Source organism: Rhinolophus sinicus, chromosome 8, assembly GCF_057876585.1.
Source record: "Rhinolophus sinicus isolate RSI-liver-muscle chromosome 8, RSI-T2T, whole genome shotgun sequence".
Taxonomy (NCBI): Eukaryota; Metazoa; Chordata; class Mammalia; order Chiroptera; family Rhinolophidae; genus Rhinolophus; species Rhinolophus sinicus.
The window spans coordinates 32,756,684-32,777,221 of NC_142508.1; the positions used below are offsets into that span (position 1 = coordinate 32,756,684).

General features: G+C 42.7%; 1 protein-coding gene and 1 non-coding gene across 7 annotated transcripts in view; one reads left to right on the forward strand and one right to left on the reverse strand.

The window, feature by feature from the left end:
• Positions 1-2,346: 2,346 nt before the first annotated feature.
• Positions 2,347-15,041, reverse strand: LOC109437593 (uncharacterized). The gene is made up of 4 exons (XM_088800457.1): positions 14,655-15,041; positions 12,891-13,017; positions 9,531-9,620; positions 2,347-5,488 (listed from the first exon to the last, which is right to left on the reverse strand). Exons 1-4 carry the CDS (start codon positions 14,685-14,687, stop codon positions 3,864-3,866), a joined length of 1,875 nt encoding a protein of 624 aa, XP_088656583.1. The 5' UTR covers positions 14,688-15,041; the 3' UTR covers positions 2,347-3,863.
• A 129-nt stretch (positions 15,042-15,170) lies between these two features.
• Positions 15,171-20,538, forward strand: part of LOC109437569 (uncharacterized) — a 41,086-nt gene continuing 35,718 nt past the window's right edge. For 3 of the 6 annotated variants that reach the window (XR_012490373.2, XR_012490374.2, XR_012490375.2), the window contains exon 1: positions 15,171-15,313. This is a non-coding gene — a transcript (uncharacterized LOC109437569). The remainder of the gene's footprint in view (positions 15,314-20,538) is intronic. The other 3 variants (XR_016022166.1, XR_012490378.2, XR_012490377.2) reach the window with 3 other exon arrangements.

Below are 20,538 nucleotides of genomic sequence, written 5' to 3' on the forward strand. Positions count from 1 at the left end.
CTAACACATCAATTACTTTAAATAGAAATGTTCTAAATCTACAAATTAAGAGAAAGTGGCAAGATGGACAAGAAGTGTGGCCTGACTATATGCTGTTATTAGAAACTTACTTCAAATGTAACGATATCTATAAGGTTGAAAATAAAACTACAGAAAAATATAAACCATGCAAACATTAATCAAAACATGCAAAACTGACTACATTAATACTAGATAAGGTATGCTTCAAAGGCAAGGAAATGAACAGAAGTAAAAATAGATACCAAATAATGATAAAAGGGTCACTACATCGCAATGACACAGAGATGTTAAATGTGTATGCACCAAACAGAGCTTCAAAATACATGAAGTAAAACCTAATAGAAATTCAAGGACGAACAGAGGCCGGCGAGGTGGCTCAAGTGGTTGGAGCGCTGTGCTCCTAACACCAAGGTCACAGGTTTGATTCCCACATGGGCCAGTGAGCTGCACCCTCTACAACTAAGACTGTGAACAGCTCTCCCTGGAGCGCTGCCGAGGTTGGCATGGGCTGCTGTGTGCTGCCGTGGGCTACCGTGTACTGCCATGAGTGACCGGCACCCAGCGTGAGCTGCCATGAGCTGCTGTGAGCTGACCAACTGGTGACCGACTACCTCAGCGGGGGGCGGGGGGAGCGCAAATCTCATAATACCAGCATGGGGCAGGGAGCTGTGTCCTACACAAGTAGACTGAGAAACAATGGCTTGAACCGGAGTGCAGGGGGAGGCAGAAGGGGGGAAAAATATTGGCCACTATTATCACATTAAAAAAAAAGGAGGAAAAGACAACTCCACAATTATACTAGAGGATACGAGAAGACTTCAACACCCCTCTTTCAGCTACTGACAGAAATAGTACCATGTTTCCCCGAAAATAAGACCGAACTGGACAATCAGCTCTAATGCGTCTTTTGGAGCAAAAATTAATATAAGATTCGGTCTTATTTTACTATAATAATAGGACTAGGTCTATAATATAATATAAGGTTAGGTCTTATATTAATTTTTGCTCCAAAACATGCATTAGAGCTGAACATCCAGCTAGGTCTTATTTTCGGGGAAATACAGTAGACAAAAAAAAATCTGTTAAGTATTTAGAAAATCTGACCACCACCATCAATAGGATCCTGCAGACATTTATAGAAAACTGATTTAACGAGAGCAGAACACACTCTTTTCAAGCAGCCATATAGAACATTCAAGAACATAAACCATATCCTGGGTCATAAAAAAAACCTTCAACAAATTTAAACAATCAAGCCAAATGCAAAATAAACTAGAAATCAAAAACAGAAAGATAGCATGAAATACTACCAACATTAGGAAATAAAACATTAAACTTCTAAATAATCCATGGACTACAGAGGAAGTCTCTAAAGGAATCAAGAAATACTCAGAACTGAGTAAGTTGTAATTAAAATTTATGGAATGAAGCTATGAAGGAAATTTACAGTTAACCCTTCAATGCAGGTTTGGACTGCATGGGTCCACTCACATGCAGAAACTTGCCTTATTCAAGGGCCAACTGTATTTTTCGATCTATAGTTGGGAATCCATGTATGTAGAGGGCTACTAGTTTTATGTGGATTTTCAACTGTGTGTGTGTGTGGGGGGGGTCAGTGCCCTTAACCCCTGCATTGTTCAAGGATCAACTGTACTTAATGCCTACATTAGAAAGGAAAAAACATTTCAAATCAATAATGTCAACACCCATCTCAAAATATACAAATGGCAAAATATAACCAAAGCAAAGTAGAATAAAGGATATAATAAAAATCAGAAATTAGTGAAATTAAAAAATGATATAAAGTACTGGTTCTTCCAAATGATCAGTAAAATTGATGTCTATGAAGATTGACACATTTCCAAAATCAGGAAAATGGGATATAAGTACAGATCTTGCTGCCATTAAAAAGATAAGGAATACTGTGTTTCCCCAAAAATAAGACCTAGCCGGACAATCAACTCTAATGCGTCTTTTGGAGCAAAAATTAATATAAGACCCAGTCTTTATAATATAATTTTATTAATAAATACACTATATTAATTTTATTAATATAATAAATTATATTAATTTTTGCTCCAAAAGACACATTAGAGCTGACTGTCCAGCTAGGTCTTATTTTCGAGGAAACAAGGTACTTCAAATAAGTCTACAAAATAGAAAATTTAAATGGAACAATTACTTACAAACTATCCAATTTATCCAATATGAAATAGGTACTCTCGGTAGTTCCATACTTACCAAAACCAATGACAGTTTTAAAAAAAAACAATGAAAACTACACATCATCACTCAAGAAATTAGAAGAAAACTTGCTCAATAAAATATAATCAAATGGAATGCTTTAATATAGTATGTAAAAAGAATCATACTCCACAACTAAATGGGGTTTATTCCAAGAATGCAAGGCTGGTTCAATATTTACAACACAATTAATGCAATGCCATCATATCAACAGGCCATAGGGGGAAAAATCAGATGATAATGTCAATTAATGGAGATAAAGCATTTAACAAAATCCAATAGTCATAACAAAAGAAAAAATCTCAGCAAATTAGAAATAGAAGGAAACTTTCTAAATTTGATAAGAAAACTATGAAAACAACTTATAACTATCATAGTACTTAATGATGAAAAACAGTGTTTCCCCCAATATCAGAAACCAATCAAGGATATCCTTCCTTACTACTCCTATTCAACATCCTACTGGAAGTCCTAGCTAGTGTAGTAAGACAAGAAAAGGAAATAAGAGATATAGAAATTGGGAAGCAAGAAATAAAACTCTATTTGCAGCTGTCTTTTCTAGGTAGAAAATCCCAAGGATTCTATCCAAACAAATGGCCAATAAAAAATGAGTTCAGGTTGTGGATACCAGAACAATTATATTTCTGTGTACTACCAAAGATCATGTGGAAAATTAAAGTTTAAAAAACAATTCCATTTACTATCACTCAAAAAAAAGGAAAGAAAACAAAAACCTAGGTACAAATCCTAACAAAATTTATCAGAAACAGTATATTGAAACTTTTAAAATGCTAATGAAATAAATGAAGAATTACTTAAGTAAATGCAGTTATATCATGTATGTGTTCATGAGGCCAGTTATCAAATTGATGTACAGATTTAAATCAATTTCTATCAAAATGAGAGCAAGACTTTTTTTGTAAGACTAGACAAACTTAAGCTAAGATTTATATGAAAAGTCAAAGGAATTAGGAAAGTTAAGTCAATTTTAAATAATAAAGAGAAATGAACCACTTTACACACTTTAAAGATTTACAGTACAGCTACAGAAAACAACAGACTGGGATAAAGATGTATTAGGTTTTAAAATCCCATACAGAATGGTTTTTTTAAAAAACCAAAGCCTTAATAGTCCTAACTCATACAATAGAATATGCCCATTCATATGTGTATCCTTATGTTCTTAAATATCTGCCCTCAACCATCTAAATCTCCTGACACTGGATAATAATGAATGTACACAAGACACATAAAGGGTCAAGGCCCTTTACCCCTGAGACAACATTCCCCTTGCCCCAAGTAAAGTAATCCATGACAAAGTGCCATAGGCTTGACAAAGAAGTCTCATTGGATTTTTCTCTTCTAAGTCTCCTTGATTAAAAAAATTTCCTAAAAAAAAAAAAAAAAAAAAATTTCCTGAGATAACACTGCAGTGTAAACTAAGTAGAAAGATGTATGTGAAGGTTCTCCTTGGTGTACAGTAAGACTAGTGTCTCCCTCATGGTTGAATTCTCAGATGCAGAATAAGGCTCTAGGCTGGGTCAATTTCTGAAATGCACCTTCAAATGACAAGTAATGATCCGCAACAAAAGGCTTTCTCACAATGAAGATACTTGTGGAGTTTCTCTTTGGTATGTACAATCAGATGCTGTGGTAGATGTTTTCTCTGGCAAAACATTTTCCTCCGTGGTTACATTCAAAAAGTCTTTCCCCAAAAGGAGTTCTCGGAGAGTGACTGCAGTCTGCCCACTTGTGAACTGTCTTCCCACTTCTGTTACACTGACAGGGTTTCTCCCAGAATGCATCCTTTGATGCTGACTCAGGGATGAGCTGCGACTAAAGGCCTTTCCACACTCATTGCACTTATAGGGCTTCTCTCCAGTGTGGATGATTGCATGTCGAATGAGGTTTGTGCTCCAACAAAAGGATTTCCCACACTCCATGCATTCATAGGGCTTCTCTCCACTGTGAATCCGCTGGTGCCTTGTGAGGCCTGACCTGCGGTTGAAGGCCTTCCCACACTCACTGCACTCATAGGGTTTCTCCCCCGTGTGGATGCTGAAATGTCGAATGAGATCTTTCCTAGTGCTGAAGGCTTTCCCACATTCTTTGCACTCAAACGGTTTTTCCCCAGTGTGGGCCCTTTTATGCAAGATAAAAGTGGAACAGTGGGTGAAGGCCCTTCCACACTCAGTGCACACAAAAGGCTTTTCTCCTGTGTGTATCCGCTGGTGTCTCTTGAGGTACGACCTATGGTTGAAGGCCTTCCCACACTCAAGACACTCAAAAGGCTTCTCCCCCGTGTGGATGACATAGTGGTGAATGAGGGCTGCACTCTCACAGAAGGCTTTCCCACACTCACTGCACTCATAGGGCTTCTCCCCCGTGTGAGTCTGCTGGTGCCACATGAGGTATGATTTATGTTTGAAGACCTTGCCACATTCGAAGCATTCATAGGGATTCTCGCCATTGTGGATGATGTGATGTCGAAGAAATCCTGGCCTATGTCGAAAAACTTGCCCACATTCTTTGCACACAAAGGGTTTTTCTCCAGTGTGTCTCCTCTTATGCAGGACAAAATTGGAGCGGTGGGTGAAGGCCTTTCCACATTCATTGCACTTATAGGGCTTCTCTCCGCTGTGAATCCGCTGGTGTTGTGTAAGGTATGACTTGCGGTTGAAGGCCTTCCCACACTCCATGCACTCATAAGGCCTCTCTCCCGTGTGGATCATGTGGTGTTGAAGGAGGTGTGTACTCTTAATAAACGTTTTCCCACACTCTGTGCATTCATAGGGCTTCACTCCTGAGTGAATCTTCTCATGTCCAGCAAGAAGGTGTTTCTTATTAAAAACTTTCCCACATTCATTGCATTTAAAGATATTTTCCTCTTCCTGAACCATGGGATCTTTACCTGATTTACGTGAGTCATGGTCAAGAACGGCACGTCCTGGAGGGACTAGATCCTGAACAATCCTTGAACACACACCATCAGCTGTCCCTAAGCCATCATGTTCAGGGTTCCCAGGGACCTTCTCCTTCTGGAGGGCTATCCCTGATGTCATGTGTCCTCTCTTCAATTCCAATGGCCCATTCCGATCCTTGGTTTGGTCCACCTTGGACTCCCCTGGAACTTTTTGTGTTATTTGTTCCTGAAGTAAGGCTCCCTCACACAGGACTGGCTCACAACTGGTAAGTTCTGTGGTCTTGAATTTCTCTTTGTCACCTGAAATACAATACAGTACACAACAGGACCTGTTAGTAATCTCAACACATAACAAAATCAGCATCTCAGTTAAAAAAATAAAGATGAAAACAGTGCCTCTGTGCCTGCTATGTTTTGCTACCTCTGAATCCCAGGACTGCAATTTCTTTTTGTCCTGGTTCCTGGACTGTTGACACCGTGAAAATGGAAAACCAGGGGAATGGCTGGATGAGAGGACAGTGGATCTGAAGTAGAGACACTGCCACAATTCCAGACTGTACATGGCTAGAAAGAATAAAGATGCTGTGTGTTGCAAGTTTCCTCTGGACAAGGACATCCCACTTGCTACAACAATACTAGGAAAGGGCACCTAATGCAGCCCCAGTGGAAGACAGGAGTGTTTAATGCAAAATTAACATCCTCACAGAGAAGTGTGATCTTTGTCCCAATGCAAGGAAAGAACCTCTAAATTTTGGTTATTTCCAGAGTGACAAGAGTGTCTTTGTTATTCATGGTGAGCCCCAAGAAATGTACCTGCTAGTTTATGACAAAAGATAACTCATTATATGCCCCTAGATAGTTTATGATAAGGAGATGACTCAGGGTAAGGTCTGGCCACATCAGAAAGACCAACTATGTAATTAGAAAGTTGGGGCTTTGAGCCACAAGATATCATCTGGGCCCCAGCAATGGGAAGCTGGGCTGCAGACTGAGTCCCACTCACAAAGACTGGATCAATTGTGCTTATGTGATGAAGTCTCAATGAAACCTGAATACCGAGGCTCTGGTGAGCTTCTTGGGTGGGCAATACTCTATGCACGTCAATGCGAGGAGGTAACGAGCTGCTGAGGATACAGGGGTTTTGTGTTTGGAACACTTCCAGCCCCATATTCCGCATTTCTTCTAATTTGTATCCTTTGTCTATAATAGACACGACAGTGTGTATAATAGGTTTTAGAGCATTTTCTGAGTCTTTCTAGCAAATCATCAAACCCAAGTGTGGTTTTAGGAAATCCCTGAACTTGTAGCTGGTGTCAGAAGACCTGGGCAGACATGGCAGTCAAGAGTTCTGTGTCCTTAACCTTGAATTTGGCTAACTCTGTGAAGGCATAGGAGACACAGCAGCTTGGTCGTAGAAAGACAGAATATATATAGTAAAAGGAGCTGGAAAAATTGGTGACACTCTGGGAATGACAAAATCACATTCCTATCTCACACTGTACTCAAATGCTACTTCAGATCAAAGAGCTAAACGTCAAATGCCAAGTTTTAAAACTGTGAGAGTAAACAAGAATATTTTTTTGATATTGGGGGTACAGCAAGATTTTTACGCAAGACAAAAAATCATTAATCATATAAGAAACGTCAAAAATTAGACTACACTAAAATAAGAACCTCTCTTCAACAAAATATATTTTAAAGAGAGAAAATAAAATTTAAAAACAGAAAATTGTATCTGTAGCATCTACCGTGTTTTTCCAAAAATAAGACCTAGCCGAACAATCAGCTCTAATGAATCTTTTGGAGCAAAAATTAATATAAGACCCGGTCTTATTTTACTATAAGTAGAATATGTAAGTAAAATAGTATAATAACATATAAGTAAAATAATAGTAAAATAAGACCAGGTCTTGTATACGACTGGGTATAATATAACATGACATGACATAATACCTAATGTAACGTAATGTAACGTAATGTAATGTAACGTAACGTAATGTAACGTAACGTAATGTAATGTAACGTAACGTAACATACTGTACTGTACTGTAATGTAATAAATATAATATAACATAATATATAATACCGGGTCTTATATTAATTTTTTGCTCCAAAGGATGCATTAGAGCTGATTGTCCGGCTAGGTCTTATTTTCAGGGAAGCATGGTATAACTAATAAAAGCATAAGGAATGTACAAAGAATCCCTACAAATTAAAAAAGCAAACAAGTCAATAGAAAAACAGGCATTTATCATTAAATGACATTTCAAAGACAAAAATACAGCTTGGTGAACAATCCAATAAGATGCTAAAGACAACGAGATACAATTGCATGTCTACTTGAGAAGCAAAAATTAAGGAGCCTTAAGACTATCAAAGAGTGGACAGGATATTATCAATAGAAACTCCTATTCTTATTGGGAGAATTGTGAACTGGTATAGCCCCTTGAGAAAACAATGGCAAGTATTGTGTAAACTTGAAAATTTTCACAGCCTGTCATCCAATCATCCACTCCAAGAAACATCACGGACACCCCTAACCATGCGCAAGGTGACCAGTAAATATGACTGCTTTTGGCAATTGTTTATGAGTGAAAGGATGCAGAAAGTTAAACATCCCAAAGAGTGGATGAATTCAATGTGAGACAGAAGCATTTTATAATTTGTTTTCTTCAACTATAAGGACCTGAGCATATTTTTATGTTGAATAGAAAAAGGATGAAGTTACAAAAAAACCATATAAGCGAAGAATATAAGCAAAGAATTTCCCTGAAAAGGTGTGATCTGAACTCTGGTTCATGGCCAGGGCCAAGACCTCACCACCAGGTGAAAGGAGAAGTCACAGACACGAGAGTAAAAGAACGTGTCAGGGTGAGGGTCAGGCAACAGGAGGAGGTGGTAGTCTTTTCTTTTAATGTGGAAACTGGCTGACACATCTTGTTGACACCCTGAGACATGTGTGGGAAGGAGGCATTGTCTGGATGACTGGACGCAGGCATGGCTGGAGGTGGAGATACGCATGTTGGTTCACTGAGGCAGAGTCCAGTCTCTAACCTGCTTGAGTGGCAAAACCTTCACTGAAACTTGGTGGGAGGAGTGAGCCAGGCATGCTGACATGGGGTGCCTTTGAGGCTTTCAAGTGGAGATTTAGGACTGAGGAAACAGCAGAAGGCTTGGAGTAGACCGGAAGGGCTAATGATGGGCTACGTACAGAAACTCACAGGCTGACTGAGCAGCCCAAAGGACCAATAGAGGGGAGAGAACATGGCACTGCAGTGGCACCAATCTCCATATATCAAGGCCCAATATCCCTAGCAGCCCAGATGTGGGGCAAAGAAGGTCAAATATCACCTTGAGGTTTTTCTAAACAGGAGGTGCAGGAAGACATGGGGACAGGGAGTGCCTGTGTTTCTGGCTGACACTCAGAGGATGGGTGGATGGAGAAGGGGGACAGGCAGAGTAGATCTGGAGAGAATAACTGGGAGAGGAAGAAAGACCCCTCTCCTCAGAATTCAGAGGGAAATGTGAGCTACATCACTCACTAGGACTAACAGGACATGAAAAGTACCAACAACTTTTCATGAACCACTTCCTATGGCTCAGACACTGTGCTGAGCAGTTTTATGCATAAATGCATGATGTGCTTACAGCCCCAAACAACCCCATGACACAGAAAACGTGATTTACTAGCATCTTCCAGGAACACACTGAGTGTAGCAGACAACACTCACCAAACCCTGCGCTCCTCAAACTGGACACACAGCTTCACACTTCCACACACCCAAGTGGGCCTGAATGCCTAGTTCTCGTCAGGGGGATGTGAGGGGAACCCGATGTTTGTGGGAGTAGGTGTGACATTCCCCCTTCCTCTCTCCATTCTCCTCTGCCAGCTGCAGGATGTCAGGACAACATGAAAGCCACATGTTGATGACAGAAAGGACCTGGGTCCCCGATTAACTGTGTGGTACACAGCTCCCCGCTGACTCACATGGACCCACCTCAGGGGAAGTGAGAAAAACAGTTTCCATATGCTGAGCACTGAGATTCTGGAGTTTGTCTGATCTGGTAGCTAGTTTTAGCTTATATGAACACACAGCGAGATCCTGTAACTTCGCTCTGACCACAGAGCTGGGAGTCGGCAAGTCAGGCTTTGAGCCTAAGACAGATCTTAGCTCACACACCTCTGTCCTCCATGAGGTCAGAGGGCCCACGGATCAAAGGGCTACAAGGCTTCCAAACCACCAGACAGGCCACAAGAAGCTTCCCCAGGGATCCATGACAGTGGTCTCCTCGAGGTCTCAAGCCTGCAGGGTCTCCCACTTGCCCACATCTTGGCTCCTACCTGGACAGGTGCTTTGCGAGAGGTCTTTCTTCACTGTCCATAGCTCCTGCTCCAGCTGGTAGATCAGCTCAGGTCTGGGAACAGGACACCCTGTTCATGGAGAAAGAGCACATAAGGATTTCTGTGAAAAGAAACACAACCTGTCAGTCTAGTCAGGGACTTCAGGATGTGGACAAGACCTCAGAATGAAGCTGCTCCCATCCACGCAAAATGCTGGAAACCACAGATATGCCATACTGACATGGAGTTGTTATTCCTAATACTAAACCAAAAACTAATATATAGAGAGTACAATCATATTCCAACCAACTTTAATGAATTATGTCATTTCAAAATTGAAATAAATTTATGGAGTAATTTAAGCAATTGACATATTTAAAATATTGACTCTTTTCATTCAAAACAAGGTATGTGTCTTCATTGATCTAGGTCTTTTTTTAGATCCTAAACTAAGTTGTATATCGTTCTTCCTACAGACCACAGACAACATGAGGATTCTGTATCTCAGGATTTCCTCATAACATCCCAGGAAGTACATACTGTGATCAACACCATTTTATCACTGAAGAAACCAAGGCTCAAGCAGATAACGCGACTTGCCAAAGAGCGCGTAAGTGGTGAGTGGCGGAACCAATATGCAAGCCAGGTCTAGCCATCTCTGCTCTCTGTGCTATAACCTCAAAGCTACACAACTCAGCTCCAGAAGGTGCCGAGTCCAGACACAAGGACCAAAAGAATCTGATGAGAGTAACAGTAGTCGTGGTGGTAGCAGGGTTTTCAGTTGCTAACCTGCACACAACGGGATCACACCAGGTGTTCTGAGCCCTCTGCGTAAGTTACCCATTTACTCTTGCCACAGTCCTGGAAAGTAGATATCATTATCACCCCGTTTTACCAATGAGCACAGGAAGGCACAGACAGGTTCAGTAACTTGCCCAGGGCCACAGTTTTTAAAGAGCAGAGCTGGAGTGAACACCAGGGGTCTGGCTCCAGACCCTTGTCTCCCAAACACTCCATTACTGAGGAAACAGTGAACACCACTATGTGGGGCCAGCAGCCTGAGACCAAGTGCAGGATTGTGGGGAGGCAGGGACGTGAGCATAAAGATTCATCCTCAGAGAACGGGCCAGGGGAGGGGCAGACTCAGTGACTCTAGACTTCAGCATTTCATAACTACTAAAAAATAATAAAACTGAGAATGCTACATAGTGATATGGTCACATAAGGACATTTACAGGAACATCAAATATTATCTACTGTCTTCAACATTTCATTAAAAAAGGATTACTACAAAAAAATAGAGAGGACAGCTTCATGAAATGAAGTGTATATTCTATATTGGGTAAGTTAAGTGGCAATGGCCAAGTTTTCCTGACTTTGCAGCGGCCTGGCATGCCATGAAATTAAATGGGTGCAGAGGGAACAGAACCTGGAACAGGCCTAACATGCCACCAGTGCTCCACGGACCACAAGCTGTGACTATTAATCACTTTTCTTAAAGTGACCCAATTTTTATTTTTCTTAGACTGCTTCTAAAAGGGAATCCTGGGAGCGGCCGGTTAGCTCAGTTGGTTAGAGCGCAGTGCTCTTAACAACAAGGTTGCAGGTTCGATCCTCACATGGGCCACTGTGAGCTGCGCCCTCCACAACTAGATTGAAACAACTACTTGACTTGGAGCTGATGGGTCCTGGAAAATCATACTTAAAGTTTTAGAAAAAACTTAATTGATTTAAATAAATAAATAAATAAATAAATAAATAAATAAAAGGGAATCCTGGGAGGTGGCCGGTTAGCTCAGTTGGTTAGAGTGTGTTGCTGATAACACCAAAGTTGCCGGTTCGATCCCCTCATGGGCCACTGTGAGCTGTGCCCTTCTTAAAAAAATAAAAAATAAAAATAAAATAAAATAAAAATGAAATCCTGTATTGCGCTTAATAAATGGGAAACACTTTCCTTGACATATAAAGAGGTATGTGCATGGGCGCTAGCAAGAAACCCAGCATGACGGGCAGCGTGAGCTCCAGGAAAGCATGTAAAGGGGGTGAAGAGTCAGCAGGGCCAGATGGGGCACCTTTTATTTTAAAACTTTTTAAATATTTAATCTATCAAACTTTTCTAATTGTGTTTTATCTCTTCTGATAGACACAGGACATGATTCCAGTTCTGTAATAATAGGCATGCCTTACCCTGGATTTTCAGCCCTCCATTCCCTCAAGCTGAGTGGTCTGCAGTGACCATCTTTAAGCAGACAAAACACCTAAGCTGGTGTTTCTCGACCTCGGCACTCCTGACACTACGCTGCACAATCCTTTGGCGGGGGAGTGGGGCAGGAGTGGGGAGAGGCTGTCCTGTCCATTGCTGGATTTAATGGCACCTCTGGATCTACCCACTAGATGACATTACCACCCACCCCAGGGCGGAGCAAGCAAAAGTGACTGCACACATTGCCAAATGTTGCCTGGGGGATAAAAATGCCACTCTTAACTGTTCTCTCTTGTGCTAGGAGAGGACTTTGGCCCTGGACTTAGGAAACAAGAGACGATCATGGAGGCACACGAGAATAAAGAAGGCCCATAGCCAAGACCATGTTGTTCGGAACAATACCCGGTAGCAAGGAGGGCAAAGGCCTCCTGGGGGTCTGCCTGCTCACCCTCTTCTTGGACAACATCCCATCACTCACCGCCCTGAAAACTGGCCTGTAGGGGACGCTTGAGCTGAGCAGGCTGGCTCAGTCAGATCCCTCTCTGGAATGTGAAATAAGAACCACAGACAGGCCAGTCTGTGCTGGGCACTGGGGTGAGAGATCCCAGGAAGTATGGGCTCGGATGGCCATTCCTGCCTCAGGGATGCCCCAGGGAGCCCAGCAGCAAAGTAAGAAAAAGAAACAATATAAACGTGCAAAGAAGTACAGACAAGGAATCTGGGGCCACAGAGAGCCGAGACCGAGGTGGCCAGTCCTGTCGCAAACTCAATGTGGAGTAAAAGCCATTGTGAACACAGTGACATGAGCAGACCCAGAGAGAGAAGCCAGAAGAGGAGACCCAGGAGCCAAGACGTAGTCCTGGTGGTCCCCAATTCCTATACCAGTCTCTCATTGGGCCCGACTGGACATCCTGCCTTTGGGTTCTACAGACCACCCCCATTTCCTTCCACCACATTCTAGGAGCCAGAGGGAAATTGTTTCTTGCTCAAGTGAGACCAGGAGACCAGGCAGGAAGGAATGAGTTTAGAAAATAACTGCACCTGGTGGTAGGAGGGAGGGAGGGCTTCTGGGGCCTTCTTGACCAGCCAAGATAGAGCCAGAGGTTAGAATGAAGGAGGTGGCAGGTGTCCCCCATGGCAGAGTGGGGAGGACTTACCCAGAGACACGAGAAGCCCACAGTTTTCCAGCATCACTTCCTGGTACAGGGCCCTCTGGGCCGGGTCCAGCTGCCCCCACTCCTCCTGGGTGAAAGTCACAGCCACATCCTCAAAGGTCACAGACACCTGGAATGTGAAATAGAGGTAACAGAGTTGGCCTTCTGGCTGCTGCATGCAATCAGAGCTCATTCTGCATCATGGTGTAGCTATCAAGGCCCTAATCATCGAACACCTCCTGAGGGACGAGCTCCACGCTGGGCTCACGAGCAAGGTGGACAATGCTTTGGACATAACAGTGTAAAAGAGAAGCCTCCTATGTGGAATCCATTGAAAAGTCACACAAGACAGTGCAAGCGAAGTATGGACTATGAGATGCAGACAGTAAGGACTCTAAGATGTCAGAAAACTGAGGAAGCAATGACAATGATACCAACAATGGTAACAACAGCAACACCTGAATCGGACTGATCCTGCAACTGCCTGCCAAATGCTGAGGGCTTCACATCCTGGTTAAAGCGACTAATAATCTCTGGTGCCTTAGTCTCTCGTGGTTTGCGTTCAAATTCTTGAAACCTGACACTGGCCAACTGTGTTACTTTGGAGACATCACTTCATTTCCCGGAGTCTCAATACAATAATAGTCCCACTTCACCAATAACAGTTGTGAGATGTAGACAGAAATTATTCAATGCTCAATGTGCTTTGGGATTTTTATTCATTCTCTAACAGTGCCTTAGGCAAACATCTCATCACCTCCATGCCACGATAAATGACCTGAGGACAAGAGAGTTCCACCAGTTCTCCCAAAGTCTCACGTGTTACAAACTAGAGACAAAATTTTAGCACAGGTTACTCTCTACAAAGGTGTAATAGAGTAACCCGGCACGTCTCCGTTATCTAAGTGAACACACAGTAAGGAAGCTGTCAAGCATTTTCACCAGTTTTTGCTGTCAAATCTATTCCTGTCACCCCTAAAAATACATCTGTGAACATGGACAGAGGAGCAGAGCCTCACCAGTGACTTCACAGGAGAGGCACCTAAAAGGGTGGCACCTACCTGGGCAGTTGCAGGGCCTGGACCAGCTCCCCACAATCCCTAGGTCTCCCAGACTCCCAGGGAGATTCCACAATGAATCACTAGTGTTTTTCCTTCCTGAATCCTGAGGGCATTTATCGGTGAGACCAAAATACTTCAGGACCAAGGACCACAAATGGCTAAGGATAACACAGACTGTGGCCATGAGAAGAAGTCTTTGACTCCCCATAGTCTGTCCTGCCTCATAGGTGGGGCACCCTGCACACCGTCACCCTCCCAACACAAGTCTCAGCAGCCCCGCGAACCATGGCAACCTCACAGGCCCTCTTGGGCCTCCTTAAACAACCACTATGCCTCGCCTTTGTCCATGCACTTCTCTGCCTGGAAATGCCCCTCTCCTCTAACCCCGTTGTCCAAGGTCACCTGTTGGGAGGAGGACAGGTGGGTCAAAGAGGATCCATTAAGAACGCGGTGGGGGTTGAGATTTATTCTAATTATGACGGAACCCTTGAAAAAGGCGTCACCCATTCTTTCAACAACTTAGCATCTTTCAGAGGCCCAACATCGTTTAGTATTGGGGGGCAAACTAAGTGGCAATCCAACGCCACCGTCCAAAACACAAGACATCTGCGAAGACAAACCAGTGGATGTCTTGGTTCCCAGTCCCGTCGGAAACTGTGTCCACCCACAAAGAGAAGCAGAAATTCCGAAATCTTTGTCCACTCACCTGTGTCTGGTGGGTCGGCGACATCGCCATCATGAGAGCCTGTAGGTCGAGCGAGGCTGGGAGAGGCGAGCACCCGGGCGACCTCTACTGATCGTCGCACTCCGAGCCGCAGTGTCCTCCGCGGAAAGGGCGAACAACACCCAGGGGGCAGCCCTTGGCGACTACGGGGATGAACGGCGGGTGCACAGGCCCCGGGGAGGCCGCGGCCCGGTGGGCGACCTGGAGACACACCCGTTATGGGGAGTCGAGGCCCATACACAGGCTCGGAGGTGATTCCTATCCGCTTTCCCTGCTCGGAAAGGTGAGCCGACCAAATGTCTGGGAAGAGGCTCGGGCCAGTCGGGCGCCTGGAACCGAACCGCAGAGGCAAATGGCGTCCGCTGTGCAAAACCCGGAAGTCCCGCCCACGTACGTAAGCCGTCAGAATCGTCCCTGCCCTGGGCCGTTATTGGCCAGCGTTATTGACCCCCCCTTCCCCCACACACACACGATGCACAGCCTTCTGGGTAATGTAGTCTCCCACTCCAATATCCAACGACGCCAGCGGTGCCTTAACCAGGAAGTCTTCCTCTGCGTAGAAGATGCATGAGCCACCGGCCCGGAGAAATCGAGGCTTGGGAGTCACGGACGTTCGCCCAGTTCACACGGCAAATGTAAAGGTACGGGGTCAGGCCCTCGGATCGCCTGGTGACTTGCCCATTCTCGTTATCTGTTTCCTGCATCCTCTTGGGAGTAAACAGACGGAACAGTAGCTTAAGAACCCTCCTGAGGAGTGCGCCGGAAGTCCCGCCTCCATACGTTGTGCACGTGGGCACTCCCCTGGGCCTTGTGGATCCAGAACCTCCTTTATCTTATGAATGAACTTCTAAGTCACGCAATTGGCCCAGATCACCCGAAGAGGGGGTTTGCCATCCTTTGAGGTGGGGAGGCCGCAAGTGGAGGAATCCTGGAGGAAAACTCAGGACTCCCGTTTCCAGCATGATCAAATTGAAATGTCTGAAACCACAAAGTGTCTGTCACAGGCATTTCAACCTATGACTGAATATTAGCTGGAGCCTGGATATATAATTTGGGGGGTATCTTACACTGTTATTTCAAGTCATGATACTAGATGAGACCATCAAGGGAATGAGTGTAGACTGGAGAGGAGAATGGACAGAGCTTGAGCCCTGGACCAACCCGATTTCATTAAGTGGTTGACGACAAGAAACCAAGAAACTCATGTTAAGGGTTCTAATGTCCACCCAGAGGTATATTAAACAATCTTAGAAGTCACCTTTGGTGGGTTTCCCACAACTGGAGCTTAGAGAATAAAATGTATCTTTCATGATTTGGGGATGCAGAGGGATTGAGAAATGGAATTGGGGGGTACTAAAAAATGCCCTTAAGCGATTTAATATTTTTAAGGTGAGAGAGAAGTATGGTGACAGGACGTTAATTAGGTCAAGGAATGAAGAGTTCTGCAAAGAACTAGTAGGATATACATATTTTATAAATATTTATGTGTATATGTGTATGTACATACATGCACTTATGTATATACGTATACATATGCATGTACATACATGCATATGTATATACATAAAAATCACATATATAGTATATATGTGGGAGATTTATTTCAAGGAATTGGCTTATGCGATTGTGAGCCTGGCAAATCCAAATCCATAGGGTAGAAGGCAGGTTGGAAACTCTCCAGCTAGACCTAATGTTGCAGTCTTGAGGCTGAATTTCTTCCTCAGGGCACTCTTACTTTTTCTCCTAAGGTCTTTCAATTGATTGGATAAAGCCCACCTACATCATCAAAATAAAATCTTTTTGCTTAAAGTCAATTTATTGTAGATGTTAAGTATACCTACAAAATACCTGCAAAGCAACACCTAGGTTAGTTTTGATTCAATAATTGGGTAGTACAGCCTAGCCACCTTTACACATAAAACAAGCCATCATATTCTACCCTTTGTCAATTTGGCACTCATACATACCTCCTTAAACCATATTTCATCTCCAGGTAAAGATAGTAAAAGAGATGTACTTTTATCTAACCAGATCAAACCTGGTATTGGTCCATTGTTACATGTGACAGATTACATATGATGAATGTAGTATGATCCATTTGGAGCTATTGATCTAATGTTAAATTATCTGATGTTGGAATTGCATGCTCCACTTGTGGCTAACAAAGAAATTTGATTGGGGCTTTATACCTTTGAGTAAAGAACAATAAATATTAGATAGCCATCCAAGTTAGGCAGGAAAATCAATCAGAACAACAGAACTTTCAGAGGTTAGGTGTTATTTTTCCAGCTCATAGTCTACATAACTACTTTGTAAGCATTTGCTTGTGCAAGGCTTGAGGACTCTAACTACATCTGCTTTCCTTGCAGCTACCAGGAAATAGGAAATATTTTCTGCCTCTCATCTTTCAGGCTGCTTTTTCAGAAGTTTAAAGGGCATATAGTTTTGAAGAAAAATGTGGACACCCTTCATGTACTGGTCTGGAAATATCTCTAGGATATAGTGTTAGTAAAAATACCTAAAGTCCAAGACTGAATATTCTGTGCTACCTTTTGGCTAATAAAAGGGGAAATTCTAATGTACGTTTGTCTTTGCTCAAAGAAAAGTCACTTAATTTGGCTACTTATGAGTCGGAATAAGTAGGAATAAAACTTCCCACTGCTTATCAAGTCACAACATTTTGTTTTTATGCCATATGCATTTGTTTCCTACACAGAATTGTTTAATTCAAAAAATCAATTGCATTGCTTAAAAAATACCAATTTTTCAAGATTGTGAGGCAGGGTTCCATTATATCTTACTGAAATGTCTATAGTGTGCCTTCTTTGTGCTAGACATTATTTTAAATTTTTGGTTTACAGGAGTGAACAAAACAAAGACCCTTGCCCTCATGAGCGGTGTCTAGAGGGGAAGACAGAAAATAAACAATAGCTATAATAAACAAGTAAAGCATATATTAGACAAAGAAAATGAAAAGGAAGAAAAGAATAAGGTGGATGTGGGTGCCAGAGTTTGGGGTGTTGGTTTGCAATATTTATTAGGATGATCGGGGAGAGCTTACAGAGAAGGTGACATACAAACAAAGTCAATAAGGAGGTGAGGGGGCCATATGGAGATGGGAGGGGAGGAGGAATGTCCTGGCATAGGCTTTGTAGCATGCATGTATTCAGTCAGTGCATAAAACAGGAAGCTAATGTGGAGTCAAGCAGAAAGCAGTAAGAGACTATGAGGACTTTGGCTTTGCTTCTAAGAGGATGGGACCATTGCAGTCAGGGTTTTGTATAGAGGAAGACAACACTCTAAACTTACATTGTGTTACTTTCCTATTGATGTGTAACAGTTATCATAAACGTAATTGCTTAAAACAACATACGCATATTATTTTACATTTTCAGTGGATCAGAAGTCTAGTCATAGCTTAACTAAGTTGTCTGCTTCAAGGTCTTACAAAACTGTGCTCAAGTTGTCAGTCAAGCCCGAAGTCCCAAAAGAGACTCAATTGAGGGACTATACACCTCAAAACACATTCAGGTGATTGCTAGAATTTATGTTCTTGTGGTTGCAGGATTGAAGGCTTCAGTTTCTTGCTGCCTGTTAGTGAAGATCACCCTTAGCTGCTAGAAACTGCCTTCAGCTTCTTATGTGGGCCAATATGACTGATGCTTCATCTGTCTGTGAGGAAGAGAGAATCCAGCAAGATGAGTCTTACCATCTTAGGTAACATAATCACATATATACCTTTAGCATGTTCCATATGTCTAGAAACAGGTTATAGGTTGGGCCCACAATCAAAGAGAGAGGTCATACAAGGGCTAGAAAACCATGAGGCAGGGATATAAGGCCCACACTGGTCATCCTAGAGTCTGTCTGCCACACATTTTAAGAGGTTCACTAAGGCTATTGCAAGAACAGACTCTAGTAGGATGAGGATGGAAGCAGAGAGCATGATTAGGAAGCTATTATAGGAACTCAGAACAAAGATTTTGTGGCTCAGATCAGAATGACTCAAGTAGAGAAAACTCTCTCTCTCTCTCTCTCTCTCTCTCTTTCCATATATATATATATATATATATATATATATATATACATGTACACATATATATGTATGTATATGTATATATGTATATCTATGTATTTTACATGTGTACTTTATATACATATACTTTTTATTTGTAAATAATTTCAAAATTACAGAAAAACACAAAGAAACTCTATACCCTTGACACAGATTTGTCCATTAACATTTTGTCATATTTGCTTTATCATTCTCATTCTCCTCTGGTGAACTAGTGACATTTTGAGTCTCCTGGAATTAGTGTCAGTTCAGAGCCAGTGTCCAGTAGTTTCTAAAAGGTCTGATTTTATCCTTTTCCACCATGTACAGTTATCCTGGTAAAAGATCCCTTTGGGGAGAGCTGGGAGAAAGAGTAACGGTATAAATTTTCTGTAGTGTCTGGGGTCCTTCGCCAAGGGAACCTGGCCTCCGCTTCATAGAAGAGGTTCTGAGTCTGTAAACGGGTTCTGATCTGGGAATTGATTGACCATTCAGGACTCTCTGTTTTTATGATTTGAGTTAGATTTTGTTCACTTAACCTAGAACTTTTCTGTCATACAGATCAAGTAAGGATATATAGGTAATAGTAGTCTCCCTATATATTGCACTTATAGGAACACCATGATTAACTAGCCAGTGCTATAGGGCTGCGCACCTCAGGCTATTCTGATTGCTGCTATGACTGTTGTCCATCATGGTAGCCATACCCACCTTGCATTTGTCAGTTGAGTGCTGCCAGTTGGCCCCTGCTACCCTAGGATCCGATTACTCCTATTGCACTTAGGTTTTCCAATTCCTACTGTAAGATTTGGCCTACAGAAAAGAGGGATCACAGAGCTCTTCAAGGATGCTGGTGCTCCCCTTACAATTTTGTCTCAAAGTATGGGTAAAACGTATGTCTTATGGAGCCAGCTAGTGTGGGCGAGTAGATCTAACATTCAAATATCCCTCAGCCATTAAACATGGAAGTTTGGGCATTTCCAATTCACTCACCTTGGGCCATGTTTTGGTCCGCAGTTTAGCCAACCAACCAACCAACCAAACAGATCCCTTTCTAGGGTCATGAGGTTAGGTGAGAATCTCTTCTTTGTGAGCCCATACCAATATACTCAGCCTGATCCAACTTTATATTTCTTCCTCCATTATCCCACATCCTTAGTATCTGTTCCCACACATATTCCCCAGAAAACTCAAGTAGTTTTTTTGAAGTTTAATACACTTCCTCATGGGTCATACTTTGTACCTCCCATTTAGGGGTCCGCTGGGACTTCAGTATGGTCTAAACGCAGTGAGGAGTAGTGGGGGGAGGGGGTTCCTGAGCAGGAGCAGCATTGTCTTACATGGCAACTGCCTCAGGGAACTGGAATGCCATACCGTTTCCTCAGGCATTGCAGTGTTGATTCCCTCAGAGGTGGAAAGGCGGATACCACTGGGGTGGGGAGGTAGCTTCCACTGTGGAAGGAGAGACCTTTACCATTGGCAAAGAAAACTTCAGAATACAGGGTCTCAGTGTCCCCATTTTCATCAAGTTCTTCCCACACATCCCATGACAACTTACATGACCCCATTATTTCCAGTTAATACCCTTACTTTTATAGTGGCTATCCTGTGAGGCTGGGAGCCCAACTGTTTTGTAAGTCAATCACAGGTTGAGGTTTTGTATTTGATTTTCAGCAATTTCAGCCTTGTGTTTACAGGAGATAAGAGTCTCCTTCAGGGCACACAGAGAAGCTCTTAGGTCACTTATGGGGTGTGTGATTTGGGAATTCAAATCCCTGAGCTCATCCTTTTCTTCCACGCCTTTGTCTAGCA

What these genes read in the sequence shown, in the direction of transcription:
- LOC109437593 (XM_088800457.1), bottom strand. Translation starts at nt 14,687, where the DNA reads ATGATGGCGATGTCGCCGACCCACCAGACACAG. An exon ending in CGCCGACCCACCAGACACAG is followed by an intron (nt 13,018 to 14,654) that starts GTGAGTGGACAA and finishes TTCACATTCCAG; the next exon opens with GTGTCTGTGACCTTTGAGGA. An exon ending in TGGGCTTCTCGTGTCTCTGG is followed by an intron (nt 9,621 to 12,890) that starts GTAAGTCCTCCC and finishes CTCCATGAACAG; the next exon opens with GGTGTCCTGTTCCCAGACCT.